At 36.1% G+C, this 16950-nt stretch overlaps 1 protein-coding gene across 2 annotated transcripts in view; it reads right to left on the minus strand.

The window, feature by feature from the left end:
• Window positions 1-335: 335 nt before the first annotated feature.
• LOC133518501 (pseudouridylate synthase RPUSD2-like) overlaps window positions 336-16950 on the minus strand; it is a 270311-nt gene continuing 253696 nt past the window's right edge. For both annotated transcript variants that reach the window (XM_061852219.1, XM_061852218.1), the window contains exons 7-14: window positions 15110-15218; window positions 10212-10323; window positions 8284-8480; window positions 7598-7795; window positions 6970-7068; window positions 6486-6607; window positions 4885-5067; window positions 336-4294 (exon numbers count right to left, since the gene is read on the minus strand). In XM_061852219.1, the coding sequence (XP_061708203.1) occupies window positions 4220-4294; window positions 4885-5067; window positions 6486-6607; window positions 6970-7068; window positions 7598-7795; window positions 8284-8480; window positions 10212-10323; window positions 15110-15218 (1095 nt within the window). In that variant the 3' untranslated portion in view covers window positions 336-4219. The remainder of the gene's footprint in view (window positions 4295-4884; window positions 5068-6485; window positions 6608-6969; window positions 7069-7597; window positions 7796-8283; window positions 8481-10211; window positions 10324-15109; window positions 15219-16950) is intronic.

Consider the following 16950-nt stretch of genomic DNA (forward strand, 5'->3'; position numbering starts at 1 on the left):
CTAGTTCAGTGGTGTCACTCACGAATTCGAGCCAATCGTGCACTCTACCGCAACTAGTTGCGAACAACCGCGCGCGTGATGCGAATTCATCAACCGATCGCGTTGTGGCATTAGACCGCACGATTGGCTTGAATTCGTGTGCGTGACACCGCTGTACTGGCCCCATTCTTATTGCTCGTAAGGCCCGTTGTTATATATGTCCTACTCAACAGTCAATTTATAATTCACGAATTCGATTTTTTTTTATACTTATATATTTTCCTAATGAAATAAAAGATCACGATAATAATGCACATAGATCACATAAAGATGTTTCAAGAAATAAAACACCAACGGCCAATGATGGATTTTATTCTAATTAAATTTAAGTGGAAACATGAATGCTTATAACATGAGTCTAAAGAAGGAAACACTATTATATTCTTATTACATAATACTTATCAAATAAACAAATGTCTTTCATGTTGTCATAGTATTAAAAAACAAAACAACTTAATACATGCCATTTATATGGCACGACTATATAGCAACTGATCGCTAACTTAAAGTGTTTTCTGCGAAAATGTGCCAAAATCGAGAGAAAGGATGGACAGAGGATATTTTAAATTTTTAAGAGGTTTACCCGTGTGTGAATTTTTTGGTTATAAGAAAACGTAAGGCCAATGCGGCCAAATCCGTCTGTGGGAAATTCCGTACACGAACGTATTTTTCTTATTTTTTCAATCGTAAACACACCAACTTTTGAGTGCTGAAATTAATGAATGGCTGCTTTGTTGCTGTAGGTAATATTGTTTGAAAAAGAAAAATAACATTTTCATAGACGGATTTAGCCACATTGACCTAACTTCATAAGTATTATGGTTATAAAAATTAAATAGAAACACGGAGAAAAATATTTTCGATAAATATTCTCTGAGCACACCTTTCAAACTCGCGAGTGCCAAATGTGTCTACTTACGTTAAAACGTGTAACAATTACAATGTAACTGTAATTTAAAAACATTACTATTACAAGTTATCTTTACTCTTTCATTATTTGAGAAGGCACATGAAAATTTCTTACAAATAAATGATAAACCGAATGCGACATTAATATTCATGTCGAGAGGCAAAACTGGGAAAATTAAAAATAACTTGATAAAGCAAGACTGGGGGATATCATTCTGTAACAATGTACCAAAAATTAGAAGACCGCCAGCCTTACAGTTATCTAAACAGTATGCTTAATTATTTAACATAATGTATAAACATGTCTTAAATACTATAAAAATACAACAATATTCGTCGGTGAGACCATTCAGAAACCGGTACACCGTGAATGATCTCAATGTGGTACCTAGGTGATATGCCACTGATAACTTACTCTGTACATGCTACCGTTTTTACAAAATTATTTTAAAACATGGATTACAATTCTAATATAACGTGACTGTTCAGGTGTTTCCCTGACTTTTAAATTACTTTGATCCCAATAGAGATAATAGAGAATGTGATAGAGATAATGCGGAAAGTAATAGAAATAGCACAATCACATTTAGCATTATATGTACATTGTATAGCCGATAGCAACAACAGCGCGAATTGGCTTCGTTTGAAGTAAGCAGTCTAATCAAACAAGTCAATATCAATATCGAAGAAGACATAGATCATAGATATTCATTCATTTATGAATGTTAACATCAAGCGAGATAGGCCGGTTTGCGGTAATTTTGATTCGATTTTCTATCAAGCCCATTTGATGTAAGTAAGGAAGGCCCGTACGGGTAACTTGTGGCCGCGTGTTAAGTGTGGCATTCACATTGGGGTTTGTTTACATATTGATCAATGATTATTGCGAGTTCATATATTTGCCACTACACGCAAGTAAAATATGTATACCTTGCATTTTAACCCCGCAGCCACACTTACCTGTATTGATTGACCTTAAGTCAGTAAATAATTAGTCACGGAAACAATGACGAAGATGAAATAAAATTAGAAAAAATTTGCTCGTTAGAAAACATATTCAAAAATAACACAAATCAGCGAGCGCATATAGTATTACCTCGCTTTTGAATTAATTAAATGTCAATGAAAAAAATGATTACATTAATAGCGATAACTGCTTACTCCATACTCGCCTTATATCATTATATAACATGGAACAACATATCTGCATACTACTGCTACGCTACAAGTAAGAAAAATATATATTTTTCCAAACTAATTTTATGAAAGCTCGTGAAACGTTATTAGTAACAAGAATTGTCTTTTACATTTAATACCTACGATAAGATAATAAATATATCTACCGTAAACGAACCAGCGTTAATCTTTCGTGTCATTTCCATTCTAAATGACAATAATAAATCATGAGACAAAATAGAACAATCCAAAGAAGAATAATGAAACCAAACTGTAAAAAAACTTAGAACTAAAAACACACAAACGTAAACATAAGTGGAGGCGAACTAAAAGTTTCATTTTGATATCAACATTATACCTAAATGCAATTTTATTATCATCGGCCCGTGCGTCTCATCAGCACAAATACGGTGCATGTACGGAATGACATTCTTCAGATATCAATTTGATGTCAAAATGTTACGTTCTTATTTGCCTCCTTTGGGGAACATCGCGTCCATGTCTTTAAAAAGTGCTTCGATCTGCTGAGTCATCTATTGTTAACTTAATCTCTGTCTTTGGAAATAAATAAAGACCTATTGCTTTGGTCATGTTAAAATTACGCACATAAACTGTCTTTTCAAAGTTTTCAGCGAAGAGGAAAATACAATAAATGCATTATCACAAAAAAGCTCTGATACAAGAGATTATTTTATAATGAAGAGAGTAAATTTCGGAATCGTCACAATGTAAGTCAAGTACAAAATTCTGAAGGTCTGTCTTAACACGTTAAAAACTTTATTTCTTTTCTACTCAAAACTATGGAAGCCAAAATGTGACGACGTCACTATACACCGCCTACAAAATGCGTTATTTTAGATTTATTTTTACTTATGCATTTATTATAGACACGCGTCTACTGATACCAAGATAGCTTTTCTAAAAAATGTTTAAAAGTGGTCCTATTTTCAATTTTAATATAATAAAATATGCAGTGGTCCAAGATTTGTTCAAAATGAAGATTTACAAATACATGCGGGGTGAAAAACAACAAAAAAACTGGTGTTTTTCATCACGCTGTGAATCTCTAATAAAATTTACATAAATTCCGTTTTGAGAATTAAATAGAAGAGCTATCCCATTGTGTGTTTTATTAATCATTTTCATTTCATTTTTTTATATATTCATTTATGATTGTGGTTCTGACCCTGCCTCGTTAAAGCGATATAACTATTTTACAGTTACCGATATTTTATTGTTACATCCTTAGCCCTACATTACAACAAGCGACGAAACATCCTAGGCCGATAGGAACTGAACACTCACATAAACATCTAAAATCGTAAACTACGCACAAACAAACCGAAAATGATCAAGAACGTATCAAAATAAGTGCTCAATCTAAGAATAGTAAGGCCTAATAACTTAGTTACACAGATGCAATATTTTAAAAGTGAAACTTAAAGGCAACTATATCCATCTCCGTCGCTCTTGCAATCATTTAAGACAACAAGACAAGTAAGACAGGCCTGGACTTACCTTAGGCCTTAATATTCTGAGTGCTCTAAGATCTGCTAATGAAACTAGTATAGGTTCAAATAAGAGCGGAACTTCGTACGCAGAAATAATCTAAATTACTTAATCTAATTCTCACTTAGTTTAGTTATTATAAAACTTACTCCAGAGCACTGCGATTCAAACAGCCGATTTCAAACCATCGTCGAACGAACGGCACCTCGTACTAAATTACCCGAATCATGGTAACTACGGTCCTAGTCAACATTTATGGGGCCTTTATCTAGTTGACAAAAGTGAAAACAGCTTAACAATCATCAACATCTCATTTTAAAACATCATTTATCAATAAAATCAGTCCAAATTGCATTATTAACAGATTCAGTAAGATCTATGTGGGAAAACCACCTGTAAGGCAAAACCGTCTACACATATCTTGTGTACGCCGTTTAAGACATGATCCGTGCGTGCGTGGACGGTCTTGTCTCGCAGACGATCTTAACCACATTGGCCTTCAAGTTTAGTCTTTAAATTTCCGCGGTCTGTGGTTGATGTAGAGTGAACAGGCGAGGCGCCGCCGCAATGGTGTCAGTTCGTGTGACTATGAGTTCTCCGGCTCGTCCCATTCCACGCTCGCCCACTGTGGGAGCTCCGTCTCGTACTCCCAGCCGGGACCCTGTAGAAAAAAATCCATTGTAGAACAAAAATTAAATTGGAATTCCCTATTTCGAATCAAAGAACTTTAGAAGGTCCATTGGATCGTGTCAATTCGTGTCTTCTCTTTTTCTAAATCTAGTATGTGACTGTTAGAGATTCTTCCGAATAGTTTTTCGGGCAAAATTTCGCTTGCACTGAGAGTAAGGTTGAATCAGGCCAGGAAAGATTTGAATTAAGCAACGACAGCTTGTTGTTATCATTCAATAACATAATCAATCACATAATCTACTAAATATATTTTGAAGATGAGCAGATCAGACTCATAGCAATATGGGTCGGGAGACATCGATCGTAGATTAGCTTCAAAACATGTGACTTACTCGAAGAGAGTCGTAAGCAATAGGCAACAACAGCTGAAGAAGGTGATGAAAACGCCTAGTTACACGTATCTTGTACTTCCAAGCGTGGAGATACATAACCAAATCCCAATGGATTGAGAGGTTGGGGGACAGGGCGTCCGTGGATCAGTTCAGGACTGAAACATGGCGTACCCGAAGAGAGTCCTATGAAGCAGCATTCTTCAGATGAAGAACGAAAATGATAAGTTACCTTGTACTTCCAAGCGTGCAGATACATGACCAGGTCTCTGGGCCTCGGGTCGCGGTAGCGGACTCGGCACTCGTAGCAGTGTGGGTCGGCGGACAGTGCGTCCGTCGAGCCGCTGGCCGAGCTGACGGAACTCGTCGCGGTGGCCGCGCAGCCCGTCTGCGTTGCCACTGTCACTTTGTCCGACTAGAGAAGAAGGGATAAAATTCGTAAAATAAAATAATTTTCAAAATTCATGACTAATTTATTGCCCTGACATCTGAATTTCATGATCAAGAATGACTATGGCACAATGGAATCTCTCAAGGACTTTAGGAGCAAATATGTAGTTTGATTACCAATTCTAAATAACAATAGAAACAAAACGATTTATCGTTTATTTATAAATAATTCTGTCTTCATTCCCGTTTCTACCAGACATGTAATGGTGCTTCCCGAAAGCAAATTCACGTTACTGTAATCCTAGATCCCATTATCACAAGATAATGACACAGAGACCACGTAGAAAATATACCCATTCGAACAAAACAAAGAATTTTAAAAATTGGTCCAAACGTTTAACCCTTTACCGCATATGCAACCATCCATATATGGCAGTTATCAACAACATCACAAAAGTCGACGTTAAACATTCGATGTTTATACTTGCGAGAAAATCACAATTTAAACTGTTTAACCTGTGGGAAAATCACGATTTAATCTAGCTTGAGCGGGTTGGGCCAATATAATTACACCAAAGCCCAGCAAAATTCATTAAAACTAACAAGCCACTGTAACCTGATTTTAGTTTAGGGACCTTATATTAAAATCAACAAACCACAATTCGAAATAATTCGGGTGCCCTTTGGTTTGGCATTGTTTACCTATACGAGCTTGTTAGGCAAAAGTTTCGTTACAAATTCTATATTTGATGTGGAATTTAAAGTTCTTTGGAAAATTTGGTACTACATAAAATACGATGGCGGAATAAAGGATATTAAAGTGCATAAATTAAACTGTAGATGAAGTTTATGAAAACTGTAAATTTGTAAAAATAAAGTTTATGACAACTGTAAATTTGTAAAAATAACAAATGAATGTAACACAAAATAAGTATACGTAACTATTTTTAGGATTTAAAAACGTTCATATCAAATATTTTGGAAAATAATAAATATCCCTGTTATTTAAGAGCTATGCTTTTCAGTGTGCATGCGACTTCTTTGATGTGTTCGTTTGTTATTAAAATTAATAATTTCTAACCTGCGCAGTTTATACATTTTTGGTTTTATCCCTTCTTTGCTTTCATTCTAACTTAACCAAATCAAAATAAACTGCGGGTATAAATAAAGCGAAAAGTTACCCTGGTCAGCGCGCCCGTAATTTGTAAGAATTTGGCAGGACTACCACCCCCCCCCCCCCCCCTCCCTCCCGTCATGCAAAATAGGCGCCAGTCGTCGAGTTGCGGGCCAGAATTACAGTACAATAGGAACCTTTGGATTGTACTATATGTTTTTACGTATAGTAAATACATCACCAGCCTTTCACCATCAAGTCGCGCAATTAAGCGCACTTACTCTTTCTCTTGCACGTTGCGTGTGTAGATCTATATATATAGTAAATACCTTGGCATCACTGGAGTCGTCGTTCATAGCTGCCGAAGGCGTGGGCGAGGGCGCGAGGGTGCAGACTGCAGGTGACGCGTCCAAGGGAGCCTCTGCTGCGCTCGAAGGGCTTGGGAGGGTCGCTGTAGAAGATTGGAAGTTTTAGCATTCGACTTGGTCACAGGCCTCACAGGGTATTGGTAAGTACGAGGGACAGCATGGTTGAACATTGAACGATGTATGTTCCTGTGATTTTTTGTAGATAATGATTACATATATCCTAACCTAACCTAACCTCGCTAACAAAAAATGACGACATTACATAGGTAACATGTCCATTATATTTTAAGTATCACAGATTAAATTGTTGAATCTTTATATTATAATCTTAATAAATACACACTTTCTATTGAAGGATCAGAACTATCAGAAGGATGTATCACTTTAGACACCATTATGACTTCTAATCAGTTTTGTTATAGGCACCTAGAAATAGCTAACTTACGCGTCATGACACTAGAAGGTGTCACTCCTGGCGCTGGGGACTCCAGTCTTGGAGACGACTCTCTGGAGGTTGGGCCAGTATCGCAGTCATCTTCAACTCCTGAATGAAGAAATCAGATTGAATTCATACATGGCTTATTCAACAATAGATATTCAATTTGCATAAAGGATTCCCATAAACGTCCCAATAGGAAGCCTCCTTGAAATGAATGTACGGAGGGGCTAAAGAAAATTGCTTCGTTCATCTAGTTAAGGTTGAAGACAACCCACAAACTTTTTAATTTCTTAGGTTATGATTTGTTGAAAAGTACGAGTATAACTGTCAAAATTATGTCAGTACATACTTAGCAACTTCTCCTGCTAATTGTAATTTTTTGGGACAATATTCAATAGTTTGAATAGTGTCCCAGAAAATTACAATTAGCAGCAGAAGTTGCTAAGCGAATCAGGTGTTTAAAATGATTTGAGTACAACTTTTTTACTAAGAGAATTCTTATTCTCTCTCTATATTCTCTCTTATGCTAACCTGCTAAGCTACTTTTTTGCTGACTGTATACTAACCTAACCATTTCGTAAAAATCGTCGTAAGTATACAACATAATTACTACAGATAGATCTCTTGAACTTGCCTTTGTCATCACGCACTGGTTTTGAAAACAGCATGTCATCATCAGCCGCATCAACGCCAAGCCAATTCTCCGCGTTGTGGATGGCGATGAGGTCGCGAACCAGCTGCTCGTCTGTTTTGCCACCGGTGTCACCCCCCTTGCCACGGAGGGGACCGAAAACTGGGTGGTTGTAGAGGGGATCGTTCACTACGGGATAACCTGTTGGAGGTACAAACGAACTAGTTGGTCATTAAAGTTACTTTTACTACAAAATAAGTTGATATTACAGGTATTAAGGTGATTCAATATTTACACCAGACGGAGAAAAAAATGATACATTTTCTTTAGGATTACCATGAAATTTTTAAAGCTTAAATTTTATTAGACAGTAAAAGACAATCTGAAGTTGATATTTGATATTAGTCGCTTTCTCTATGTCAGAAGCAGAATATACCTACTTTTACTTGTTCATGTTTGAGAATCATGGATGTGTCATTTATCTGGGACGTCTAAGAAAAATAAAGCTGGATATGGCATTAGAGTCCAAGAAGTGTATATTCAGGGATCTCAAAGATCGGCAATGCATAAAATTGTCTCTTCTGATATTTATTGCTGATAAGGTTAATGATACCTAACTAGCTTTAAACAGGAGGCTCCTCTGTTCGTTTTATATTTATATATTTTATTAGAAAAGAAGGTGTACTCACCTAGATACTGCAAATGCACCCTGATCTGGTGCATCCTGCCGGTCTTAGGTCTGCACAGCACCACGCTGGTGTTGCTGCGTGGGTTGTAGCCAAGCCGCTTGAACACCGTTGAACAGTCCTTGCCCTTGGCTGACACTTTGCAGACGCCAATCTTGTAGCTCACTACTTCTATCGCCTCTTGACATTCTATCTCCTCCCTATTAAAGAATTAAATTACATCAAATTACCACCACGGATAATCTCGTGCAAAACCTTCGTTTGTTATAGCGACTAAAACTTAAATGGTCAAAGTTAACTATGTTGGTTATATGGATATTGGATGTAAAAAAACAAGACATAAATAAGTACTGAATACTGACATCATCTGAATCCAATACATCTGAATGAAGCAAGAAGTCATAATTTATTTCTTACATCATTTATTATTTTATTATGGATATTGTTTATTATGGACTCTTCATTAAGCTCTTTTCCTATGTTTATAATCAAGGTTAAACGATTTGTATATCCTTTAATTTTAATCCATCACCCAAGCCATTAGTCATGCCATTCTGATTTAAATTACATCCCATTTTTCTTAACAAGAAAATGCCAACCTTGTCCAATGAAAAATAATTAACTAGTTATTTATAATCGATTAGGACATTGATTGAGCTGCAGAAAATCTGCAATGCCGATAGTTATGCTGATGAAATGGCTGATCGCCAAATTTTTAAATAAACTGTTTATAAGATTAACGAGACGTTTCAATGTTAGAGTGATAAAAATGGAAAATTATTGAATTTCGTTTATATTCAATCAGTAAGGGCAAGAAACAACATTGACTTATAATGCCAAAATAAAATTACATTTTTCTACTCGTCGACTGTGATGGTTGAATTCGTATACAAAATTATAATTGCGTACTTTATATGTATGGGCTCCCAGTTCAACTATAAGATTCATTTCGATACGTTATAATATTAATAAACTATTAACTATTAAAAATAAAAAACCGGCCAAGTGCGAGTCGGACCCTATTACTGAGACTCCGCTGTCCGTCCGTCGGTCCGTCCGTCTGTCACCAGGCTGTTTCTGATGAACCGTGATAGTTAGCCAGTTGAAATTTCTACAGATTATGTATTTCTGTTGCCGCTATAACAACAAATACTAAAAACAGAATAAAATGACGACCGGTTTGGCCTAGTGGGTAGTGCCTGCCTACGAAGCTGATGGTCCCGAGTTCAAATCCTGGTAAGGGCATTTATTCGTGTGATGAGCATGGATATTTGTTCCTGAGTCATGGGTGTTTTCTATGTATTTAATGTATTTATACATATTTATATATTATATATATCGTTGTCTACAAGCCTTGTATTGAGGGTACTTGTATTAAGCTTACTGTAGGACTTAGTCAATTTGTGTAATAATGTCCTATAATATTTATTTATTTATTATTTAAATAAATATTTCTTTCCAATCTCGAGGTTCTCATCCAATCACCGAAGTTAAGTAACGTCGGGCGGGGTCAGTACTTGGATGGGTGACCGTTTTTATAGATAATGGTACGGAACTCTTCCTGTGCGAGTCCGACTCGCATTTGGCCGATTTTTATTTACCCAACCTGTATAATGGAACGGGAAACCTTTTTATAGGCCTTTGGGCCTTTAAGGATTTGTACATCGCTTACTGCGAAACTTAACCATTTAAATAAAACATCTGATTTTAAAATATCTGAATCAATTTTATACCAGTAAAGCATTGTTATATTCACATGCTAATTGCTATAGTATAGATCTTGAACGCGAAATAATAAGTGTTAAAGCCAGCAAATCAGTGTCAATTCACAAACAAAACAGATAAAAAATGCAATACAAGCTTAAGGTATAAGTATTTATCCGACCAACGGTGAATGTTGTCGTAACTAATAATGTAAACAGCGCACTCACTCAGGGAACTCGCCGTCGACTCGGCAGACGTACTCCTTTTGCACCTGTCTGTTCCTTATCTGATGCTCCATCTGTCTCGCCTTCTTCGGACTCCGGCCAAATAAGAGCAACCCTGATTGGACAACAAAAGAGGTTTATTTAGAGGTGTATACGTTAGTGTCAATTTTGCAGAAATGTTCTTTACTATTTTATTATTATTATTATTATTATTAATCATTTATTTCAAGTAACTTTAGACTCATAAGTATGTTAGTATGCACTTACAGCTATGTTAATATGTACAAACTTATCACTAAATAATTACTAAGACAGCTATGTTTCTAGAAGCACCTATCTAGTGGTTAGACATAATAGGTACTTCTAGAAACATGCATGTCATCACAATGCCTCAAATATGGGCAGTCAAACCTCTCGGCAATCGAGCGCAGGATTGGGTTGGGGCTGGCCCGCACCCGGCGCACCAGGGATGTGCATCGTTTGCGCATAGTTGTATAAAAGCAATCGACGCGCGCTTCAGCAAACATCCCTGATGCGCTACAGAAGCGGGGCAGCCCCACCAATACCCGGAATGCGTTGTTATATTGAACCCGAAGGGCCCCGTAGGCCCGCTGAGTGTAGTACGTCCATAAGCTGCACGTATACAGGGAGGTGCAATATGCTCTAAAAAGAGTTAATTTCACCTCCCTAGTACAGCGCGCAAACTTACGCGCAATCATGTTTGCCCTTACCGACAGGGCCCTCCGTTCGCGCTCAATATCCATGTTATCTTTTAAATCTGAGGTGACAACATGGCCTAAGTATTTAAAAGACATTACCCTTTCTAGAGGACTACCATTCAAATTTATGGGAGGTACCTTAGGTATTCGATAGCCGGTAGGCTCAAACACCATGTATTGGGTTTTATCCACATTGTACTTTAGCCCATGTTGGATGGCGTAGGTTTCGCATATACTTAAAAGTTTTCGCAAACCACAAGCCGATGCGCTCAACAAAACCATATCGTCGGCGTAACTCAAATTATTCATACAAACTGTGTCAATATGGCAGCCGATATGCGTTTTGCCGAGCGCCTCGAGAAGCTCATTTATATAAAGGTTAAAAAGTGTGGGCGAGGTCAAACCCCCCTGCCTCACCCCACACTCCAACCTGTACGGGTCTGATAAAATACCTGACCATCTAACACTATTGATCTGATTTCCATACCAATACCTCAGAATTTGTATGGTCTCATTAGGTAAATTAATGTCTTTTAGTTTTCTCCATAGGATATTGTAGGAAACCAGGTCAAAAGCCTTAGACAGGTCTAAGTAGCACGCATAAACTGGCGTCTTTCTGTTTAAATAATACTTGACAGTGTGCTTAAGGCACAGTATTGCAGTTTCTGTTGATAACCCTGGTCGAAAACCAAACTGGTTTGGGTTAAGGCTCACGCACTTATTTAACTGTACATTAATCACACTATCAAATACTTTAGCAACAACAGTCGCAAGGGATATGGGCCTGTAGTTATTGGTGTCGGACAAATCTCCAGTTTTATTTTTAGGTACAGGGATAACTATAGTCTTCATCATATCCTCTGGCAAATAACAGTGCCTCACACAAAGCGTATAAAACAAAGCTAACACTCTTGAGATGTGGGGACCCGCATTCTGGAGATGATCGATGCTGAGGCCGTCGTGCCCTGGAGATTTGCCTCGGGAGATAGATTTGATAGCCTTGGCTACATCTTTAGCAAGGTACCCCGGTCCAGGCTCTGCGTTGATCTCAGCATCGCTCATCTCATCCTGCGATAGTCCTAGAGACGATTTAACAATAAAATGATCTTTAAAAGTGTTAGCTATGTCTTTGGTGTCAGTTTTGCCATTAACACTCACAGGGCATGAAGGTCGGAAATTCATGTTGTTTGTGGCTTTCCAAAATGACCGGAAGTCCTTTTTGGAGTGCTGTGAAGCTAGAATATTCATTTTTATTTGGACCTGATGGTCTTGGCACCACTTTAAGCGAGACTTGAATATTCGTCGCGTTTCACACATCTCATTAAATAACCTGCCACCTTCCGGTCTACCACAAAGTGTCCACTCATGAAATTTCTCTCTCGCAGCCCTGTGCGCATCGCTGACATGCCTATTCCACCCCACTATCTGTTTCTTGGACTTACGCTTCCTACTTGCGGTTCGCGTCGCAGCCACACAGAGGGCAGACACAATATTCTTATACAGAGTGTCTAGGACTTTCCTATGGCTTATTTCACTACAATATTTATCGGCACAATGTGTAAGCTCAATAGGAAAGTCAATACATTTTAACAAACTGTTGCACTCTTCTTTATAACGGCTTATTTGCTCCGACCCTCTCTGTCCCCATATTACGTTTTGATTAGATACGCCAATTAATCTGTTTAACCTGGGTGTAAGTAGTTTTAAATTACACTGTAACATAAGTGGAAAATGGTCGGACCAGGTCACATTATAATTAACGTAAACATCATGCACAGATGCAAGCGCAGACTGTGTCGTAACACAGTGGTCTAACCTAACCTACCTACCTTTATACTAACTAAGAAGGTTACTTTTAGATTTTGACTGAATGAGATACCTATTATTTTTATATCATATTTGATATATTGATATATTTACCGCTTTGATATATTGTTTCGAAGATGAAAATATGTTAGCTGGATCACTCGACTTGAATATACTGATTACTTGAAAGGTATTTTTAACTTCGGCAACTTCCAAAAAATAAGCGATTGTACTATTTTTGCTACATCAAAATATATATCAAAGCCGCTGTGAAACTAGGCATCAGTGACTAACTATTAATGTTCCAAATGTTTTTATTCATTCTCTCTATCTACATTTATTTTGTACTTACATCTTAAATTATTAATTAATTTACGAGTGTTGAGAACAGTAAGTTGTTACAAGGGTAGACATAATGTGATGAGTGTTAATTATAGTAAGTAAACTAAAAAGCTTGTAATTTTTTTCTGTTCCTAGTTATGTAAAAAAAACAATAAATAAGAATAAAGACTAAAAATCAACCATAACTAATGTAATAACATTGGTAATCGTCGTTTTTTTACTTTTTCCTATTTTGTTTTCTAGTTTTATACGGACGTTTAAAGTGAACTAACTGAATATGTATGTGTTACGATTTGATATTTATATTTTATTGTAGACAGCTTGGCATTTAGCATTAATTCTGTGTTTTTGTTTTCCATGTTTTATCGCGAACAAACTAGACCACAAATGTCAACTGCTACCATTATACTATGACGGTAATGAAAACCGATTAAAATTAAATTAAAATGCGAGACTTTACCCGATGACATACTAAAAATGGTAATCGTGTCTAAATAAAGACATTCATATTCAAATATTCATAGTTGGGCATCAAATGTGCCGTTTTCAACAAAAAGGGTACTTATTGTCGGTCGTCAATAAGACACTATTTCCATAAAGCTTCAATTTGAAATCAACCTTATTGAAAACTGACAATGTGGTATATTTTAGTTGAAAACGTCACATATACTTAGTTAAATAATAAATGTCAATCTTTTGATATAACTCTGTTTATTTATTAGACTAAGTTTAAATGAATATATCAAATGGTTATGATTGTAGAACGTGCGAATAATGCTAAAAGTGTAAATATATAATTATGCTTAATTTGCACAGAAATTCTCTGTAGTACTAGTTAATTAAATATATATTTGAACTGCTATTCAATGTATGAGTTATTTCGCAAACACAAATTCCCTCCAGAGCTTATTAAGTTAAATGTGTAGGTGTAGTGAAGATAACTTTAACCTTGCCAAGCGAAATCAAACCTTACGCGTTTGTCACAAAGCTCTCGACATACAATAATAATAATACTTTTACAGTTTTGGTTCGATGTTTACTTGAAGAATGTAAACTAATTATATAACTTCTTCTTTTTTCTTTCAAGCGGATGTTACGTAATCCACCATTATTATATTTATAGTATGTATTCTATAAATATTTGGTAGCTTGTTTGTATTTATGTAGTTTATAAGTAAACCATTCTTTTTTTATTCATTTAATATATTTTTTTCTCTGCACCAATTCTAGGTATCTCTGTTTGGCCCTATGGCTGACTGGTAGAGAATGCCATTTGGCATTAAATCTGCCATTTGTACATTGTTGTATATATTTTGTGCAATAAAGTTTAAATAAATAAATAACTGTGTAACTTGAGTGACTTTTTCAGCCATGAAATATAGATTGTATATTTGCATGCTTAACTGAGTAGAGTATGGTGGACTTTATAATTAAATTTGTAACAACTTATTGTAACCCATTTTCATTAATAAATATCGCCAGGGTTCACGAATCTTAAATAAGTTTATGATAATACCTATAAAAGAAAAACAAATACAAAACGTATGCTTGATTGCGACATTACAATTTTTTTATTACAAATTACATCCTTTCGGAACTGTAGCCGCCGTGCAGGTCAGGATCTCGACGACTCAAATAAAACTTCGATTTATAATGAAGTGAAGTATAATCTTCCAAAAGGTACTGGTTTAGAAGGGTTCTTGTCAAAACGGTTAAATGTAGAAAGTGGGTGTTGATAGTATGGAGGATGATGAAAGAGTGATTTGCAATATTTGATCAGTTCAAAAGGTGGTTTTAATTTGGCCTTTAATTGGCCGTGTTAGAAAATATGTGGAGCGCTCCTATTGGTGCTTTTGAAAAGCCTCCGAATACTAGCCGAACCCGACGGCTGCGTTTAGCTACTGCATTGATTTTTATACAATAATAAGTTGCATTCGTAACAGGAACATTGAGGTCCAATTCTATTGGATTCATCTATTGGATCGCAAGTTTGTCAAATATTTTCTTTATTGTCCTCAAACTATCACGTGTTACCTGATGTTAGCCTGTCCAGTCTGTGTATGGTCCTCAGATTCTTCAAGTTATATTCCTTGGCCAGAATGAATACGACCGTGTTGTGTCGGTATCGCCCACACGGATGCACCTGTAGATGAAACTTCTCTGTTAGAACACGTTATTATAGCAAAATACGTATAAAGTCAGTAAATTTTATTATATCCATCTCCAGTGACTATGTTCAATATGAAAAGTAAACTATTGTAATTGGAATGGCTTTGAGACATACTCTCTGTAGAAAGCGTGCAGTAAAAAGATCGATACAATTGTTGAAAGGCACAATTTAAGGAAATATTTTAGTCGAAATATTTTAACTTAGACTGAAAACAAATAATATCAATAGCATGCATTTTAAAATTGCAATCAAAATAAATTACCCTATTAAACTATAACAAGATAGGTAGTAGAAGAGTGAAAGAGTAAGACATCACAAATGGTAGCATGCAAGATGAAACATAAGCCCAAGTTAATAGGAATATCGCGATTGCATAAGCGTTCATTTATATAAAATGTTAAACACTGACAACAGGTGAAATGATCTGGACGAATAAACATTTAATGATACAATAAATTACTACAGCGTACCTTCCACGATAGAGTTACTTAAATAATATATATATTATTGACTGTTGAGAAAAAACTAGCCATAAATGCGACCTGGTAACGTATCTTCCCTATTCCACATTACTTGAATAGCCTTTCTTGCTTTTCCATAGCCCTGTCTATTGGCTTATGGTGAAAAATAGCCTACGTACGTATCTATTTCAAAATAATTTATTTGTAGATTTTATTTGACATATGAATCTAAACCCCAGTGGAGTCCGCAATTAAGCTACAGGATTAATAAAACGCTTGAAACCCTAATATTCAGTTCTAGTCAATATTACATGTTAGTACCTACGCCAAATTCCCATAATGCAACATGCTATCGTGGAAGGTAATGAATATAATTCTGTAGATTCATCGTAATAGAAGACAAACAAGGTTTACAAGGGACTCGAGCTAACCACTTACGGGTGGTTTTGAACAATCCTCATACGTGTTTGAGGGTTTTGCCGTCTCGAACTTTGGTGATTCATATCTCGGGACAGACTCTGAAAGACTTGGTAACTTGCAATTGATCCCTAAGGTTAAGATAGAATCTCAAAGAAAGAATGCTTGAAATTAAACATACTACAGAAGAACCTCGATTAATAACCCTCAATTATCTGAACGCTTACTTGATTTATCCGATTCTTTCTCATGTGTTGTATATTTTAACGTTAATCTGCACGTAAAATTTTAGCATGCGGTACTGTTTTTATGTAACAATGTATTGTTTTTGTTTGATCTTATTCAAAAAACCCACATTTCTATTATCCGGCTTTTTAATTAAATCAAATAAACTAGTCTCGGTTCCAATTAATTCGGATACTCAAGACTTCAAACAAATTCAAAAGCATATTTGTCTACCAAGTATATTAATAATTTTGTACACTCAAGCTGACTATACCTGCAATATCGGGTTAACTCGTTAGCAAAATTACTAGCAGAATATACAGTCTAACTTATTGCTAGATTCATTATTAAGTTACTCCTTAAGCCGCGACGACGAAGTGTTTACCTTCAGCTCGACGTGATAAACATTACTTTAATTAACTCGTAAAACCAGAAGAGCTCAGATTTTTAAATCTCAACATTCCAAGTGTACTTAGTAAAATTAATATCAAAAGTGAGTTTACATTTTGTACCACGTTTACAAACTAGTCTAAAGTAATAACAACGCCACAAAGCTCTGCTTCGGTCTAAAAGTTTTAGCTCTCAAATATACGCTTAAGTAA

The sequence above is a fragment of the Cydia pomonella genome, chromosome 5, assembly GCF_033807575.1.
Source record: "Cydia pomonella isolate Wapato2018A chromosome 5, ilCydPomo1, whole genome shotgun sequence".
Lineage (NCBI taxonomy): Eukaryota > Metazoa > Arthropoda > Insecta > Lepidoptera > Tortricidae > Cydia > Cydia pomonella.